This window comes from Ictidomys tridecemlineatus, chromosome 2 (genome assembly GCF_052094955.1).
Source record: "Ictidomys tridecemlineatus isolate mIctTri1 chromosome 2, mIctTri1.hap1, whole genome shotgun sequence".
Classification (NCBI taxonomy): Eukaryota; Metazoa; Chordata; class Mammalia; order Rodentia; family Sciuridae; genus Ictidomys; species Ictidomys tridecemlineatus.
In genome coordinates this window covers 129,947,789-129,966,329 of record NC_135478.1, presented here as the reverse complement: position 1 = coordinate 129,966,329, position 18,541 = coordinate 129,947,789, and the positions used below count along the sequence as shown (strand labels likewise).

Genomic DNA, 18,541 nt, shown 5'->3' with positions numbered 1-18,541 from the left:
TCTGGATGCATAAGGATCCCCACCCAGGCTGTCTGACCACACACCTGTGCACCCAATCAAACCACCTGCCTTGAAGCTGAAGAATGGTGACTGTGAGATAGGAGAGAAGTGGGTACAAGAGGTTAATGTAGCTGTGTTCAGGGGCTAAGCATAGCTGTTGTCCTGAGCCCTAGGACAGAAAGTCAGAAGAAGAAACTGAGTTGGGAAGGGGGCCCAGCACACACCTCTTTGATATCTGCTGGAGAGGGAAACGGCTCCAGGCTTGAGGCTGAGTCCATGCCGGCCTTTCCCCATCCACACTTGGAGAAGGACAGTTGGCTTCCAGCATCATTATCATACTGTCCAAGGCTCAGTTTCCGGAGTCTTCCGCCCAGGGAATCATCACTGGAGGGGCCTGTAAGGAGAGAGCAAGTGGGCTATAGGGGACTTCTGTCATATTAAAGCACAGAGACCCTTGATTAAAACTTGATTTTAAAATTTTCATTGCTGTTTAGCAGTGCTAGGGGCAGACACCAGGCCTGATGCAGACAGATTGAAAACCCAGGGGCACCCTAAGACTCTCAGGGTGAACCAGGCAGCAGCCCCTGAAGCACACAGCTCACAGAAGCCAGTCTACTCTTTCCAGAAGAGCTTGTGAGGGGGGAAACACTAGGGCTAACCCTGCAGTGCCGGGACAGACACAGCTGAGCTCTGAGGGAGCCTGCCAGATGTCTCCTTGGTGTCCCAGACCAAGAGCTCTGATGACCACACATCTGTGGTGACTCCAGGCAGAGGGTGGCCCTACCATGGTCGTTTGAATCATCACAATGAGAAATTCTGGAGGGGAGTATACCCTAATCATAGCACCAACAATAAATGTTCTAATGCTTTCTAAATGTTCACACGAGAAACACTATAGACATTTAATCCACAAATGCCCATGGTCCTTGCTCTTGATTAAATCTGATTCTGCTTATGTTGGGGTGGGGGAATAGGATGGGGCTTGAATTTGTTGCTTTTAAAAAAAAAATCTCTTCCTGGGGATTCTTATAATTGGGCAGCTGGGGAAATCTTATGCAAGCTGTGAGGATGATAATGTTTCACGTTACGATAGTCTCAAAATTCACACCCAAAGAAGATTCCCCCAGAGTTCAGATTTGAGCTAAGAATACAAAGTGCATTTTTAAGTTAGCTGTAGGACCCTCCGTTTCTTATGGGTAAAAGGAGCACAGTGCATGCTCTTTTTTCCTCCCTCAAACTGCATGAGGATGAAATAAAGTGAAATGCTGTACCTATAAATCCTATTCCCATGACAGTCCCTGGATTGGGAGCATGGTAGCCCTGGTTCTCATTCTTTGGGCCTCCACAGGACACAAAATTACAGGCCAGGAAGGATAGTACACTTGACCCAGTGAGGGCTATGGATTTGGCCCTCAACATGCATCTGTGGCAGTTCAAAGAGGGCTATGGGGAAAGGCTGGCATAAGGGAAGGCTGGCCCCGGGACCTGACATGGCACTCAGTTCAGTCACAGGAGGGTACCCCTAAAGCAATCAAGGGATTGATGGTAGCCATGGGCATTAGTGATAGAAAGGAAGTCCTAGGGCCACAGACAAGTGACTGATCCTGATCCTCTCCCAGGGAAAGGAAGTCATGTCACTGACCCAAAGCTTCTGTGCAGATGACACAGAGTAGTGATGGGAAACAGTTCCATCCAACACAACCTACCTGCAGCCTGCGCTGGGGACTCAGACACACTTTTCTGGCATCTACAGTCTACTCACAGCCTAGAAATTCAAGAGTTCACAAGGCTCTGAGCCTCCCAGAGCAGCAATGCTTCTGTTCAACTTGCAAGATAAGCTCACTATTCTATCACACACGGACAGCAATGTACGTCACTGCATAAAGCTCATGGAAAGTCGTGCCAGGTGAGGCCAGTTGTTCCCTTTCACCTGGGGAAGGCAGCCTGGGAGCTTAATGGCCCTGACCTCCACCCTTCTGGCCTGGCATTTGAAGACAATTTGCCAGAGAAACCAAGGACCCATTTGGGCCAGTTCAAAACCAGCCAGCATGGCCTCTAGGTACACTCCAAAGCCTCTCCTCTGTCAGGTACGTCCAGGTGGAAACAGTGCTCAAGAAGGAATGTGCAGCTCTAAACCATGAACCTCAAGGTGGGAGGCTAGGACTTTTTTTTTTTTTTTGTAAAGAACTATCTTAAAGTTTCCTTTGACAATTTTGCTTCTGAGCACTTGGGGACTTGGGTCTGTACATCAGCCAAGATGGAACTGAAAGTGGCTTCTGCACTGGGCTATTCAACCTCCCTTAGACAAGTCTTTGAAACAAGCTTTCATGAGCTGACCCAGGAATGGCCCTGCTCAACACAGATTTGCAATCGCTTCTCTTATTTCCTCTCTCTAGGCACAGATTAAGATAACAAATAGAATTGTCTTCATTCAAAAATATCTCCAGGACAAAGTTCTTACTCTAAAACTCCACTTCCAGTGCCTATGCTAAAATGTGGGAGATGGACTCTGGTTAAAAACTGAGTTGCACATTGCTTTCCTCAGATGGATCAATATTTCTCAATATCTTGCTGCTATGACATTCAAAAGGGGGAAGATAGTCCTGTGGGAAGGTGGCAATAGGACAACTCCATGTCTGCTGCCAGAAAGGGGTTTCACAAATGCAAAAAGAAGAAAGGGATCGGGCTGGGGATATAGCTCAGTTGGTAGAGTGCTTGCCTTGCATGCACAAGGCTCTGGGTTCGATCCCCAGCACCATGTGGAAAAAAAAAAGAAAGAAAGTAAAAGGAGGAAGAGATCAAGGACCCTCTAGAGCACCAGCACAGGGTCTGTGTGCAAGGACGGCAGTGAGCAGGTCTCCAGGCTGTAGGCACACAAGACCCTCAAGCCCCAGTCTCTGGGGTAACTCGTATCTCACCTTCCACCTGGACTGGAATCCCCTGAAATGGGATGGTAGAAAGGCCAGGAAGAATGAGGCACTGTGAGACAGAGTTTATGATACAGTAACAAGGCCAGGGTGTAGCGGCCTCTGCCCCAGGGGTTCCAATGGAAAGAAACCCAAAGGGAAGGCGAGGTATATACAGTAGCACCTCATTCACACACTTCTACATGCAGACTCTCACACTCACTCTCTCACACACCTGCTCCATCCACTGACACTGACCTGGGCTGTGTGGGCTGTGCATACTCGTGGTCCCTGACAGTTGAGGGTCAGGTTCTCAGTTCTCAACATGAGGAGGAGAGGATCGCATATCCCCCACCCTGACTTCTGCAGACCTGAACTTCTGGTGCTACAAGTTCTTCCCAGCTGAGGGCTGCCAGTGTGCAAGGTGCCAGGTTCCCTACTGGACAAGAAGCTTCATTTTACAGGAGTGGGTTCCTGGCTAGCTCCAGGGACTAGCAAGGCAGATGTGGCCCAAGGCTTCCTGTTTACACTGAAAGATGCCCTCACTCCTTAAGTCTCCTGGGCTGACTGTACCCTCACTAGGATCTGAGTGACCCCACAGCAGTGGGCATGGACTAGACCCTGGGTGTGTACAGGGGTCCACATGTGACATCAATAGAAGGGTGGGAGAGAGCCGTCCCACAGCAGGTGCACATGTCTAATTTCAGGGCACTGCTGATTGAACCTGAGCCAAACTCTCTTTCACACAGTCACAGCATGGCCTTCCATTCCCAGGTAGGGCAGAGGTGAGAGTAATCAGAGCGTTACCACCTCATGCTCTGGTACCGAGGGGGCTCTGTGGAGGCCAGTTGCTATAGAGAAACTTCTGGGGGCACTTCATTTGCTTCCTCTGGCACCCTGCCTAGCAGGTTCACCTGTCCACAAAAGGTCTACGTAAACAGCAAGTGTTTTATCTCTGGACTGTTGCCTCCTTTGAAGAGTTCTCAGTTTCATTTCTTCTTTCTTTCTTTCTTTCTTTCTTTCTTTTTTTTTCTGTAATGGGAATTGAACCCAGGGACTCTTTACCACTGAACTACATCCCCCAATCCCCCAACTCCCCCTGCCTTGCCTTTTTATTTTTTTATTTAAGACAGGTTACGTTAAAAGTTGCCAAGGCAGGCCTTGAACTTGCAATCCTTCTAACTCAGCCTCCTGAGTCAGTGGGATCAAAGGTGTGGGACATCATGCCTGGATTCTCAGTTTCATTTTTGAGGACAGATAAAGGGGTAAACCACCTGTTCCAGGTAGGTGTAAACAAGGATTTAGTCATACTCAGCTCCAAAATTCATTTATGCTGAGATGCCCTGAGGCCTTGATGTGTTTGTTAAACTGTGAGTCTAGAGAGGGCTGAGGAGGTGGGAGTTGAACTGGTGACCCTGTATCCCAGCTTAAGAGCCTGGGCTGAGAGGTGCTTACTCCTCAGCTGTACCTAGAAGAGCCCACGGTGGTTGGCCAAACACATTCTTCCTGCCCTACCCTCTCTTGCATAGTGGCTGTGTGTGTGTGTGTGTGTGTGTGTGTGTGTGTGTGTGTGGTGCTGGGGATTGAACCCAGGGCCTCGTGCATGCTAGGCAAGCACTCTACAAACGGAGCTATAACCCCAGTCCCCATAATGACTTCTTTACAGGTTTAAGTACTACTTTCTTTCTGATTATAAAATTAATGTACGTCATTGCAGACAATTTGGAAAATACATAAAAATACTTGGAAGCAGATCAAGCTCCCTGGAACCGCGGAGACTGGCGGAACCCTCTGAACAGTCCTGCATCTCCAGAAGACACACAACTTGTTCATTTCTTTTTCTACTCTGAGGCTCGGCTCATGAGTGTTCCCAGAGAAAGTAATTCAATCGTTTCAGTCTATAAATCACACCCTTCTCATTAACATGAAATCACTCACATGTGAAGTGGACAACATCTTCCTGTCCCCACCTCAGCCTCATTGTTACTACTACCTACTGCCCCTCTGCCCTCTTAAGGGCTGCCCTGAGTCTGGAGGGACCACCAGAGGCTACCCCACCACATCTTCTCTGGCCTTGAGCTCCTAGCAAGTAACTTTCCCTTCACTGCTAACTGTATATTACATGCTCCAAAAATGAGCTCAGGGCTTCTGATAGAACTGACTTGTGACCTTGGAAGACTGGCCATTTGAGCAATGAGATACTTAATGAGTTGATGATAGAATAATTGAAAACTACTCTCTGAACTATGCCAGAACATCCATGCCATGAATGGTCACAACTAATTTCTCCTTTTTGGTTAAGAAATCAAATCTAGGGAAAGAAAAGGTTTAATGAGAGTAGGGAGTGCTGGATGCTCTATGGTGTGGCTGTCACCTCCAGGAACTGGGTAGACAAGGGGATGAACAGAGCTGAACCTGCTCAAGGGAGCCTCTGCAAGGTTTCCCCTCTCTGAAAGTTCCCCTTTGAAGAACAACCAAGAAAAATAGGGGCAAAACCCAAGTTCCGGCACAGAGACCTTTAAAGGCCAAGGGCCTCCTCCAGAACCCTGGGCTGGCATACCTGCACCTGCCGGGCTCACCTGGCTCCCTTCCCCCTTGCCTGCCTGGAACCCAGGTGCTGTAGAGAACTGCACCTGCCTCCCCTGCTGGTTCCCTGCCAAGGAAAATGAAACCTAACCCTTCTCTGGTGGTTACAAAGGTCTTAAGTGCTTGCTATAGACCCTAGAGGCCATTTTGGACCCCACTGAACACAGACCATGGTGACCAGTAACTTCATCCACAGGTGTTATTCCAGGGACTCTCCATGCTTCTGGGGTCGACAGGGAGGGAGGGGCAGGCAGCAGCTCTGTGGGTACAGAAAGGTTCATCCTCCCTTGACTCAGCTACATGCTCTATTACCAGCTATGGCTGCATAATTGAATGCCACGCAGCTCCCTGGCCAGTCCCTCCCTGAGCATTCAGCAGTCCTCACACAGGACTCCTTTCCTCCAGACACCAGACACTTAGGATCCACCTGAACACAAGTTATTCAACAGGACACATGTCCCCAGGAGTGCCCCTTCATTGCCACTCCCAAAGACAAACACATTTCCTCATGTGAGTGGTTTCATTGTAATTTATGGGTGGGGCAGGGGTCAAGGCAGAGCATGGCCCAGCCAGGAGCCATGCAGGTGTCACTGCAGACCCTGCCAAGCCATGAGCTGAGACTATGATGGGGCACAGAAAGACCAGGAGCCTTGGAGATAAGGCAAGGCTGTGACTTAGGTCACGTGTAGGGGAAAAGCAGTATAGACAGTGCAGGAGCAAGACAAAGACAGCTTTGCCCCAGACCTGACCAAACTATGGGGCACCTCAACCAAGGCCACCATGACAGTTTTCCCAATAAGGAGATAAAGCCTCAGGTTCCCTGTTGGGAACATTGGCAGGTCTGGTAGGAAGGAGCTGCATCACCTACAGAGCCCTAGAGTTGGAGATTCAGGTCAGGATGGTCAGGTACTATGCTAATCACTTATAAGCAGGACTGAATTCAGCCTAACCCGGGGGTCTGCGCTGTCATTGATTTCTCACTAATCGTGATAAATGTGGAAAACCTGGGAGGGGGCATTCTCAGATCTTAGCTAGAAAATTACATTTTAAGAAGAAACACCCCACAAAGCTCCTGATAATTCTGCAACTAAATGCAGTGAGCTTCCCAAATATGTGAGCTCATCAAGTGGATAACACCCCCCTCAGAGATCTCTCAGGAGCACCTGTTTTCCTTGAACTCTGCTATGCATGTGTTCCTGTGGACATACGACCTTTCTGAGCACACAGCAGATCCTGGGCCCTTAGACTCTCCACTGGGAGGTGGCAAGGGGGAAGGACAGAAAGGAGGAGGGCTAAGTGCCTAGCAGCTGACACCACGTGTCCCTTCCTGACACTTCACATCACCGATTCCCCTATACTGCAGAGTCACCTTGTCCCCTCAGTGTTGGGGAAAGAGAGTCACCATGCACAGTGGGAGGCAGTTCATGGGGGAGATGTGACCACTCACTGTCCTCTACATTCTACAACAGGGTTACAAATTCTGGTCCTATCAGACCATTGGAGGGGATTGCTCTGGCCTCCACAAGGCACAGGTCAGATCTCTAGGTGACCCCAGTCTGAGTTGGGACACATGCCTGAGTTGAAAACCACAAATATAACACTGGGGTTCTCATGAGTGTCACATGTAAGATCCCGCAGCTCAGGCCTCATCCCTTCCCTAGGAAGTCAGGGCCTCCAGAGTTAGGACGTCATGGTCAGCATTTTATAAAATTCCCGGGTGTTTCCAACTGGTAACCAAACCATAGAAGGTCTCCGTGGGTTCACACTAGAGTTATTAGGGAGCCTTTAAAATAGTTCTGACACCCAGACCATCTGCCTGGCCAATTCACTCTGCCTCTCTCTGGAGGCAGAGGCAGGCCTCCTCTGACATTTTTGGCATCTGCATTCTTGAAGCTCCCTGGTTGATTCTGGCTTCTTGCTTGCAGCCAGGGAAGCAAATCCCTGCTCTAAAGAATGACTGGAATCTACTGTTTTAGCAAAGCTTCAGTATATAAAACACCATTAAAACACTAGAGGTTAAATGTCCTTATCATGGGCACGCACAGGCAGGCACACACAAAGAAGTATTTGAGGAGATGGATATGTTAATTTGCTCCACCTCAGTGATCATTTCATCATGTGCGGTTATGTGTATCAAAACATCATGTTGAAGATCTTATATATATACAATAATGAGTTAATTCACAAATAAGGGGGAAAAAGATGGAAACTTATGGCATCCTAAACATGGCCTGTTTTAAAACATGACCTTCATTTTCTCTCTGGGCCATTGGAAGGTAAAGTATGGTAAGCTGTTGATTGATTTTTTAAGATAGAGAGAAGAGAGAGAGTAATTTTTTTTTAATATTGTTTTTCAGTTTTCGGTGGACACAACATCTTTATTTTATTTTTATGTGGTGCTGAGGATCGAACCCAGCGCCCTGCGTATGCCAGGCGAGCGTGTTACCGCTTGAGCCACATCCCCGGCCCCTGTTGGTTGATCTTTATAGGATCAGTAAGAACCAAGTCTGGCATCACACAGGCATGCATGGTGGGTTTTGGAAACTTCCATGCATTTCTAGAAGTGAAAACCAAGAAAGATCAAAGGCTACTTTCTGGCTAGTTGGAGGCCTCCTGATTTTAGCTCCTTCAAATAAACATATGCATCTTTTAGAAAGTGAAGGAGAAAGGACTGGTATAAGAAGGAAAGTTCAAACACTATTCTTAAATGCTCCCAGAAGTGGCTCCAAGAATTCTGTTCTTGCAAATCAAAACAGGAATTGGTCATCAGCCCCCTTCACCTACAGGGTGTACTTTTTAAGAGCAGGGTGGCATGCAGTTCTCCACAGTGTAACCAGGTAGAAAATTACTGGCCTGAGTGATAAATGAGGTATTAAGACAGTGAAAAAAGCTTTCCCCATGCAGGGCTACCTCCCTCTGCCATGATCCTTCTGGATTTCTATCCCTGGTCCTGAGAGGTGGGGGGAGGGATGTTCCCACTAAGGTGCAACAAGGTAGGGAGGAAGGCAATACTATTTTTTTTTAAAGATTTTGAAATTGAAGATGCTTTCCATTGGGAAACACGGTGTGCTTGGTTGGATAACATCATTTTTTTCTAAAAATAAATATTTAAAAAGGAAATTATATCTCCAAACCCAGGAAGCATACCCAAATCCCACCAGCAATGCTCCCATGTTTAATAAGACACATGTAACTCAGAGTACAGGTGTAAAGAGCTGCACCCCTAACCTGAAGACCCCACCAATAGGGTCTTAGTACCGGGCTTCAATTACTTTCTGTTCATTTGAATCGGTTCGCTTTTTGAATTACCTTCCCTACTACCTACCTGAATTTCATGATCTGTCATTATGACTCTCCTTAGGAGGGGACACAAGAGCTGGTTTCAGGGCACGGGAGTGGGGTTGGGGGCTGCACTGGAGGTAGAGGAGGCCATAGGTCCCAGCGGTTCACTGAGTGAGGATTAGCAGCTAGTGTGACTTCTGGGAGGCCATGGGAGAAATGGTTTCCAGTTCTCTACCCACATGAGCAGCAGGGAATTCATGGAAAGGAAGGGCACGCCCTTCAGCCAAGGCCTTGGTGTAAGGAGATATATCAAGCCATGATGCAGAGAACATGTGGCATGATCAGAAATGAGACCGTGCTACCCTGTCACCAAGCCTATGGAGTTGGCACAACCTCTCCATCGTGATGGAGAGAGGATTCCATCACCGATATCATGGGATTCAATAAACTGGCAGGTCTCCCTGAGTGAAGGAGGCGATCCTCCTAGGGCAAGGGCCCCATACAGGATCAAACAGACCAGCACGTTTCTACTACACAGAAGCGTGGAGCTTTTGGAGACCAGCTGTCCACAGGGGAGGCCTGGCATGTTCCAAAGTGACTTGTAAACATCTGAGAAGCAGCTCCTCAACAAGTTCATCACCAGCTGCACCATGAGCCAGCAACTTCATTCCCAGAAATATGAACTAAAGAACTACAAACAGGTGTTCAAAAAAGTAGTGGTGTGCCTATGTTCACAGCACCACTGTTCCCAACAGCCAAAAGGAGCACATAACCCAAATGCTATTAACAGATGAAGGGGTAAACTGTGGTCTATGTGTGTTATGGACATTTTTTCAGCCATGAACAAGAATGAATGTCTGATAGACAAGATGAGCCTTGAAAACATCATGCCAAGTAAAAGAAGCCACAAAGCAGGGTCACACAGCCTTCAACTGAATTTATATGAGAAGTCCAGAACTGGTCAGTCCAGAGACAGAAAATGGATTAGTGGTGGCCAGGGTTTGAGGGTGAGGAGGTGCAGACAGGGCAGGTTTGCTACTGGCTAAAAGGTCTCCATTTAGAGGGACGGATATGTTCTGGAACTATATAGTGGTGATAGTCATACAATAATAATGTGGATGTGCTTAATGGGTATTTTGCCATAATAAAAAATACAAAATAAAATATATCTGAGGAGTGATTTTTGTTTTCTAGGGTGAGTCAGACCAAAAGTTTTCAGTTTAAAATACATATTATTTTATTTAAATTACAATTTTTTTTTGCAGTTTTAAAAGGATAGTATGCCTTTATTTTATTTCTTTTTGTATGTGGTGCTAAGGATCAAATACAGTGCCTCACCCATGCTAGACAAGTGCTCTGCCACTGAGCTGCAGCCCTAGCCCTATTTAAATTACTTTTTAATTTGTCCTTTAACATTAGTGTGGGGGTGTCAGATTTATTTTTTAATGTGAGTCAAAGTAGTTTATATTAACTATGATTTTCATTTCAGAAGAGTAAAGATGACTTTATAAAATATTTGATATAGAAACAGAATTTTGGGTCTAACAAGTTGAGAGGCCACTGCTGTGGCCAACCTGGAAGCCATGTCCTGTAGCCTCCATATACCTCTCCTATACTTCGATGCCTTGCCCCTGACCATGTAGGGATTTCCTCACAGTACTTGACTAGGTAACAGCATACAGCACCCAAATCTGCCTGCTATGCAGGAGGGTCCTTGGGGTAAAGAGAAATAATTAACTCTCATATTTGTTTATGCAAGAAAAAAAAAGTACTGTCATTTCTGCACATATATGGGTTTCACCATGGACTCAATCAATTTCTGTTGGATATATCTGAAAATGTAGACTTTTTCCTTATCAACATTCCTTCAGCAATACAGAATGACAACCATGCACACAGTATGAGACGTTAAAAGCAATCTCAAGGTCACTAAAAGTATACAGGAAGACTGAGTAGGTTCCATGCAAATACTACACCATTTTACAAGGGATTGAGCCTCTCTGCAGGGGTCCTAGAAGCCATCCCCCATGGATACTTAGATATGACTGCCATTGCAACACGGGTTTCTCAGCACCGGGGGTGTATTTCTCATTCTAAAACATTTTTCAGATTGGAAATGCACAGAGCTCTCTGCAGTGCAGTCAAATGACTCCATTATTAAATATGCACTCACACATGTATAGCCTATCAATATTCACAGTTTATTAAAATGCCAGATTCGAAGATCAGGGAGGACAGTGGCCAGTCCTAACCTCTGGGCAAGGAAACTCTTCTTAAAACTTTTCAGGCAATAAATATGCCATCCTCAAACACATCCAGGAAGCTCATTAGTAGAAAAAAAAAAGAAGAAGAAGGAAAAAAAAAAAAGAGCCTCTCTTACCATGGTAACAAATTCTGAGCAAGGGTCCTTCATAGAAATAGGCCAATGACCTTGGCTGTGGCTTATTCAACCAGATGAATGTATCCAGTGACACTCATCAGAAGATGAGCAGGCAAGATCCTAGTCCTACCCTGTTCAGGACCCTCTGGCTTGCCCTCTAGGAAGAGCCACACTCTTGGACACCAAGCTGGGTTTTGTGGCAGGGTCTGTCTGCCTCTCCAGCCTCATTCCCTGCCATCCCCACCTGGTAGTGGAGGTTCAGCAGTGAGCGTCCCCAACCCACTACACCGTCCATTCTACCCTGCATTGCCTCTGCCTCTCCTCCAGCATCTACCTGGCCTGGATCCCCTCCACTCAGCTAGGTTGCAAGGGTCCCATGGTATGCCCCCACACATTCCCTGACTTGCTCAGTAGAGGCAGTGATACCCCAGTGTTAGTGCCGCAGGACTGTGTGTCTGTGTCCTCTTCCACGTGTCTGTTGGCCTCTCATTCCTGCCATTAAAGCTTGCAAGGCAGGCACGTGGCACCACTTGCTGAGCTCTGAGAGCTCCTCCAGGGCTCACATGTGGTGCCTTTGGTTGGACTTTAATCATAACCAAATCAGTAATTAGAACCTGGCACCTTTCCTTACTCTAAACTGTCTTCTATGTAAATAGGGCATCTGATTTGTGCTGATGCTAATGAAGCAGACGCCCTGGTCTGAGGAATGTTGAAAACACCAGCAGGAAGGCCCAGGCATATCTGCAAGAACAAGTGCCTGCCAGGTTCCTGTCAGCAGAGGGCTGAGGTTGATGTAAGATGAATAAAATATTTTGACAACACGAAGCCAGAAGCCCTTAAGGTATGGGGAAAAAAAAAAAACAGCTGGCTTTTGCCATCCGTGGAATCGTAAATTTCACAGGCTGAGTCACAGCTCTTGTTACTCAGGTATCATCAATTGAAATCTCCCCACTTGAAGGATGTGATCCAAGAAACCCACCCACGTGCAAGCTGGAGTGAGGCTGGGAGCCTGGTGGGCTGGGTGGGAGGATGGGCATGACAGCAGCATCTAGGGGGCTTCTCACTGAAGCACAGCCAGGGTGAGGGAGCCGCCCTGGCTGGCAGTTGGTCACCTAGAGACAGTAATATGCTGCCAAATCCAACTCCCTGCACTTTTCAAAGGGATACAATATTGCTCTCAGTAGCACAGACAGTGCCAGGCTTGTCACCAAGGTTGACACCCCACCTCTGCATGGCCCATCTCTTGTCCTGTGGGCAGAAATGGGCACCCTACACGGACCCAAGATAAACTTCATATCAATGCCTACACAGCAGAACAACTTGGGTCTCTGGGCAGGGGGTGGGGGTACACCTGCACTGCCACCTGCTCCATGGCACTCTATTTACAAACATTTATCAAAATCTTACTACATGCCAGGAAGCAATGATTTAAGTCATGGGCACTGCCCTTGAGATGACACCTGGCTGGTGAAAAAATGTGAGTGTAGCAGAATAAGGGCACCACCCACAGGATGCAGAGCCAGGCATATGGGAGCTGTTACAAAACCTGGTGGGTGAGAAGGTACCTGGAACAGAAAGGCACTCAGGGTGGAAGCCCTTACTACCATCACCACCACCATCACTGTGTTAGTCAGCTTTGGGTCACTATAACAAATACCAGACATGTCAACTTCTAAAGACAAAAGGGTTATTTTGGCCCACAGTTTCAGCTCATGAGCAGTGGCCCTCGTTTTAGTCTTGTGGCAAGGCAGTACCTCATGGTGGGAAGGCATAGCAGAGCAAAACCAGCACCTCGAGGTTGGACAGGAAAAAAAAAAGAGGAAGAAGAAGAGACAAGGACCCACTATACCCTTCAAGGGCACAACCCCAATGACCTACAGATTTCCCATTAGGCTCCACTCCTTAAAGGTTTCACCACATCCCAGTTGCATCTTTCTAGGAGCAAGCTCTTATCACATGAACCTTTGGGGACTCTTAAGATCCAAACTATTGCAATCATCCTTACCATCTTTAAAATCATTACACCCCTCCATCATCACCACATTGGCATGATCATCACTATCACTATAATCACCATCCCTTTTACTATATCACCACCACTACACCCAGGAACAGTAGCCATAGCAATACATCATTGAGGTGCCAGTATGAAAGAGACATATTTAGTTTTCACACATTATTTCATCTCAGAAATAACCAGACCCCTGGTGGGAATGCTGCTTCCTGCAGAGCTGGTATAATGTCAAGTTGCACAGTTCTGCAGGAGGACGTGCAATAGTCCTTAGGAGCAATGAGCAATGCTGTTCTCAACTCCTGACTACAACTAGAGGACTTTTTTTGTTTTCAGGACACTATCTGCAGAGAGTGAAGGATTTTTCTCATTTCAGGATGCTGAGTCTCTATGTCAAGCCTTTATCTATGGCCAGAATTAAGACAGCTGTGTGGTAGCTGGCATCCAGGGCTGGGAGAGAAGGCCTGCCATAGAGAAGGGCACATGGAAAAGATGGGGAATTTTGCAGTTTTCACTGTGTGCATGAGCCTCAGATGGCTGTGGTCAGGAGCTGTCAATGGGTCTCATAGCCAATGATGTGGGAATGACGGGTTGTACCATCCTGGGCACATCATGATTCCTTTCAGTCTTGCTGGGCCTATTCAACATACTGGGGAACTGAGAGACATGTATCAGGGACCCCAGCAAGGCAGTCTTTGCTTTCCTCCTGACAGAGGAAAATGGCCCCTGGACACTTTCAAAGTGCAGGTTTTTCAGCATCCCAACCTTCTGAAGATGTTCCGGGATCTCAGAATCTGCTGGTTAACCACCATACTTTAATGAGTTTCCCTGATAGTATCTAGAAATTTTTGCTTTCTGTTGGTCATCAATCTAGCCTTTTGCAATTTAAGAAATGCAAGTGAAGGTACTGAAATTTCAACATCAAGAGGGTTCAAGTGTTCTCCCTACTTGCCAGGGAGGAAAGGAACATTCCCTTCCCCACCTATTTGGGCTGGAAACAGATATAAACATTCTATCAAGAAGAGATGTCTTCAACTGAGATCCAAAAGCCAGTCACACAGGTTGTCTGGAGGTCACCTGTACCTTCCAGGCCTCTTTATATAAGTCACAGGCTTGCTCCATCTCCCAGCTAAATGCTTACCTAAAACAGGAAGCTTGTGCTGGAAGAGGGAGCCGGCTGGAGGAAAAGCATGGGTGGCTCTGCCCAGGTCCTAGTGCTGAGTAGCACTTCAGTGCCCATGATCCCTGCTTAGGAACAAGCAGCACATTTGCAACGAGTTTCCTACAAGAAGGTCATTTTCAAATTTCAAGAAGATCTCAATGATTTGTATCCAGTTTGCATATATATCTGATCTTCTGAAATCTCTACAATTCTAAAGATACAAAAAAAAAAAAAAAAAAAAAAAAACCAATCGGGCAATGGCCCAAGATGCCTGTTGAACATGAATAAATTAACAAATATTTTAAATCTTCATGATCACTCACCCAAGCACTGAATTTTACTGGTCAATTGAAATATCAGTCCTTTAATTTCAAAATTGAAATTACTTTTAAAATAAAATAAAAATCCTCAGTTACCAAGGATTTGAAATTAAAATTATAATGCCAAGTATTAAAGTACCAAGTGCATCAAGTAATTTAAAAACAGCCAATGTAAGGAAGAAAGATAGGACTTGGCCTTCTCAATCCCAGGCTTTATACCTGTTTCATTACAACAGGAACAGGAATCTCAAAGGACTGAATTCAGTCCAATGGAAAATAGTAACCTGAAGATACCATTGTATGGGTCCCTGGGCATAAATGACTCTTCCTCACACACACTCAGATGCCTGCAGCCTCTTCCAAATTTCAGGAGAAATTTTAATCCCAGAGAAAAGACTCATAATTTTAATTTTTCCAAGTAATTTTTAAAGAAGGTCTATTAAGATAAATAACATGCCATCGTGCAGGTTTTGTTTCCACTAAAACCTTTTTTTCAAACCCAGAACTTCTTGAATGCATTGGATTAAGTGAGCTAATATATCTAAGTGTTTAGACCTGGACAGAATCCTTGGTCACTGCTACTATTGCTGTTGTGGTGGCTGTGGTTGTTATATGGATGTATTGTAGAGTCTGACAACCTAATTGAGGGAAGCTCTTCCAGCTCAGTGAGGTGATGTACATGGTATGAGTTACTCAGATCAGCCCACTCTTTGCTCACTGGTGATCCCAGTACATCAGAGGTGATGTGAACTGGCATTCTTCCCACCTTCCATCACCAAACACAGTAGGACCTCCTTTTCATAGACAGTGTAACACACTCCGTCCCTTACCACTGAAGTCACAGGGTCAACTGGCAGCCCTACTCATCACGGAAGCTGGAGTCTTGTCTGCAAAGCATGCGTTCCTGCCTTGAGTGGCCCAGACCTGAGTCAGGCTGCAATCCTCACTTGTCTGCTTCCAAAGAGGGAACTCTGGGTCCACCCCACCTGTGCAAACCTGAGAGGACCATGAAGCCAACTGGCACTGTAGACAATGTGAAAGTAACTCAGGGGTGGATCCCTCTAACCAGTGTCTGTGGGAAGATGAAAAGGGCCATTACGCCAAGATGCCAGACTGATGCTCAACCTCCAGACACACCTCTCTCCATTACTTCATTCCCCAACCTTCAGATTCAATGATGTGCCTGGCACTCTTCCAGAACAATCCAGGTTACTATCAAATGTTCCCCGTGTTAGAGAGGGAGACATGAATGCCAAACGGGCCCATGGAGTTGTCTATTCATGGATGGGATAAGTATCCTTCCTCCATTAACCTACTAAGATTCTTGGAGTGAGAAAGGCTTTACTATTAAGCACATAGTGCAGATATGAACACCAAGGCTTGGAGAAGGTATATACTGGCACACAGCTGAGTAGGAGGCAGAGGGGAATCTGCTTCAGGCGGCCTGGCTGCCAACATTCTCCCCACTGGCTGGCTGCAGCTCTAGCAGACATAACCAGAGTGAAACGAAGGCCCAGACAGCTCTCTTCAGCCAGCTGAATTTCGGTCAAAGCTAACCACCCAGTCAGCTCCTTTCTCATCAAGTGTCAATATGCCATGGAGTGCAGACTTACCTTGCCGCCCGGGGTTCCTGCTGGGGCCCTCAGCTGGGTCAGGCAGCCTGCTGCTCACCCGGAGCCCACCTCCCATGCCATCTGGACACACGGGGCCATTGGCCATACTGTTGAGGGTGTTAATGTGGGTTGGATAAGGCTCAAAGGTGGGGTCCAGCTCCAAGATCAGCCTGTTGAGTTGTTCAATGGACTGGTCTATGTCCAGGGTGGGAGAGCCTGGGGAGGGGCCCACGTTCAGGTCCTGGCTGGTTCCGTTCATGACCTTATCTTCTGGAAACCTGGGCTGGAACACTTTGCTAGGACAGGGTTGCTGTGTGTCAGGGGGATTCGGTCCATTGCCAATGCCTCTCTGGACAGCCACTCTGCTACTGGTTCCACGGGTTGGGGTGATAGGAAGCCGTGGCTGTGTCTGAGTGAGGCCAGAACTGTCTGCTGTGCCCTGACTGCCTAGCCTGGCCTCCCCATCGGGGGAAAAGCTGTACTGATGAGCGGCCACCATCTGTTGCTGACGAACCCAGGTCTGGGTGGAGTAGCTGCTCGGCCCAAAAGCCTGCGTAGGGGTGGGCACAGAGGGTTTCCTCAGCGGAGGCTGTGGCTGCTTAGGTTCTCGGCTTCCAAACGTCCGCTCCCGCTCATAGAGGGCATCCACACCAAGGCCCAGGTCAGGAGCAAGGGTGCCGTGCGGATCTTCACCAACATTGCTACCAAAGCCATCAGACAGGAGGGAGTTCTGGCTGCTCTTGTGGCAGGTGAAGGGTCCCAGGTGGGCCGACTGCGGCCCTTCAGAGGAGGAGAGGGTGCCCAGGCTGTCGACACTGTGCAGGTCATGGTGGGGCATCTCATCATCCAGAATATCTGTTTCCCGGTCCTTCAGGGTGGCATCTCCATTCACATGGACTTGAGCAGGCACCACATGGCGTGTCCCGCTGTATTTGCTGCGAGCATCAGTCATGTCCTTAAGGGAGCCCCGGGAATCTTCCAAGCCAAAACCACTGAGCAGCTGGTCCAACTCAGCCTTCTCCTGGGGACTCAGGCCCCTCCGAACTCCCGGGGCTGAGCGCTCCTCGGTCTTATCGGTCCTGGCCGAGGCAGTGGAATGGCCTGAGTCACTGCTGACTGACAAGGTGTGGTCACTGTGGTCTGGGCTGCTGGCAGTTGGCACAGTCTGGGGACTGCCAGGGATGCCAGGATCTGAGGAGCTCTTCTTCCTCACCTTGGCATAGAGGCTGCCATCCACGGGGCCCTGAGTGTGCAGAACTGCAGAGGAAAGCAAGAGACAGGCTGTAAGCCGGGGAAGAGGAAAGCGCAGCCACTCACAATGGGTCCGGACACTTGTCTAAACAGATAAATGAATTCACAATACACAACAGGCACAATAACCAGGGACCAACACTCTGCTGTGGTCCCCAAATCCACAGATCCTCCGAAGAGTGAATGCTAATGAGCCTTAAGATGCTAGAATCACCTTCACCTTTCTATGCAAAAAGAACTGTCCTTCCTTGAAGCTAAGAGAAACCTCATCCTCTGAATCATTTTGCCTAAAGGGCTCATGGTTAATGTCTTTGTAATTTGGAAAGTGAAGTCCACTCAGCTCATAAGTCCCCAAGAACTGACTGTGCATCTAAGACAGGAGAACTTCTATTCATAATCTACTAGCTAAGTGGTGAGTAACAAACTCATTAAATCGATAAATGGAATATGTCATCAACAAACCTGCTGTCCTCCCAACATTCCAGAATCTGTTAAATTCTAAACATACAACCCCCAATGGAAAGGGAAAGTACAGGAAAGGATCCTGAGCCTTCATATTTAGCGTAACATCTTTGGGCCACATAGGTGCCTGATGACTGTGTCATAGGTGTCATTCCACACACTGACCCCCATCCATGGAATGTCAGGAAAACAGAAATCAGGCCTGTGGTTCATGCTGGAAGAGCTGAACCCGCTGCTGCTGTTATTAATCAGAGAATTGGCAGCGGCATTCAGAGACTCCCAAGCCACAGTCTGCTGACTGGCAGCCGTTCATTGCCTTAGCCACACATGGTGTGTCACAGCAGGAGCCTCCTAAAATAAGCTAGAGTTTGTAGTCAGCACATCTCACTCCACAGGGCCTCCCCCACCCTCCTTCAGTTTCTCAACTGTGAAATTGCAGGCATTCCACAACAGGGGAGCTACAGATGGCTGGAAACCCAAGCTGCTTGGGCACCTAGAATTTGAGACTTGAGCCACCACCGCCTGGCAGCAACTGAGTATGACCCTTCAGCCACTCTGAGGGACCTGC

The 18,541-nt window shown here is 47.5% G+C and overlaps 1 protein-coding gene across 8 annotated transcripts in view; it reads right to left on the bottom strand.

Annotated features, from left to right (window-relative positions):
* Positions 1–18,541, bottom strand: part of Tns3 (tensin 3) — a 266,681-nt gene that overhangs the window by 61,755 nt on the left and 186,385 nt on the right. For all 8 annotated transcript variants that reach the window (XM_078039777.1, XM_078039776.1, XM_078039770.1 and 5 more), the window contains 2 exons: positions 16,261–17,517; positions 225–394 (listed from right to left, as the gene is read on the bottom strand). In XM_078039777.1, the coding sequence (XP_077895903.1) occupies positions 225–394; positions 16,261–17,517 (1,427 nt within the window). The remainder of the gene's footprint in view (positions 1–224; positions 395–16,260; positions 17,518–18,541) is intronic.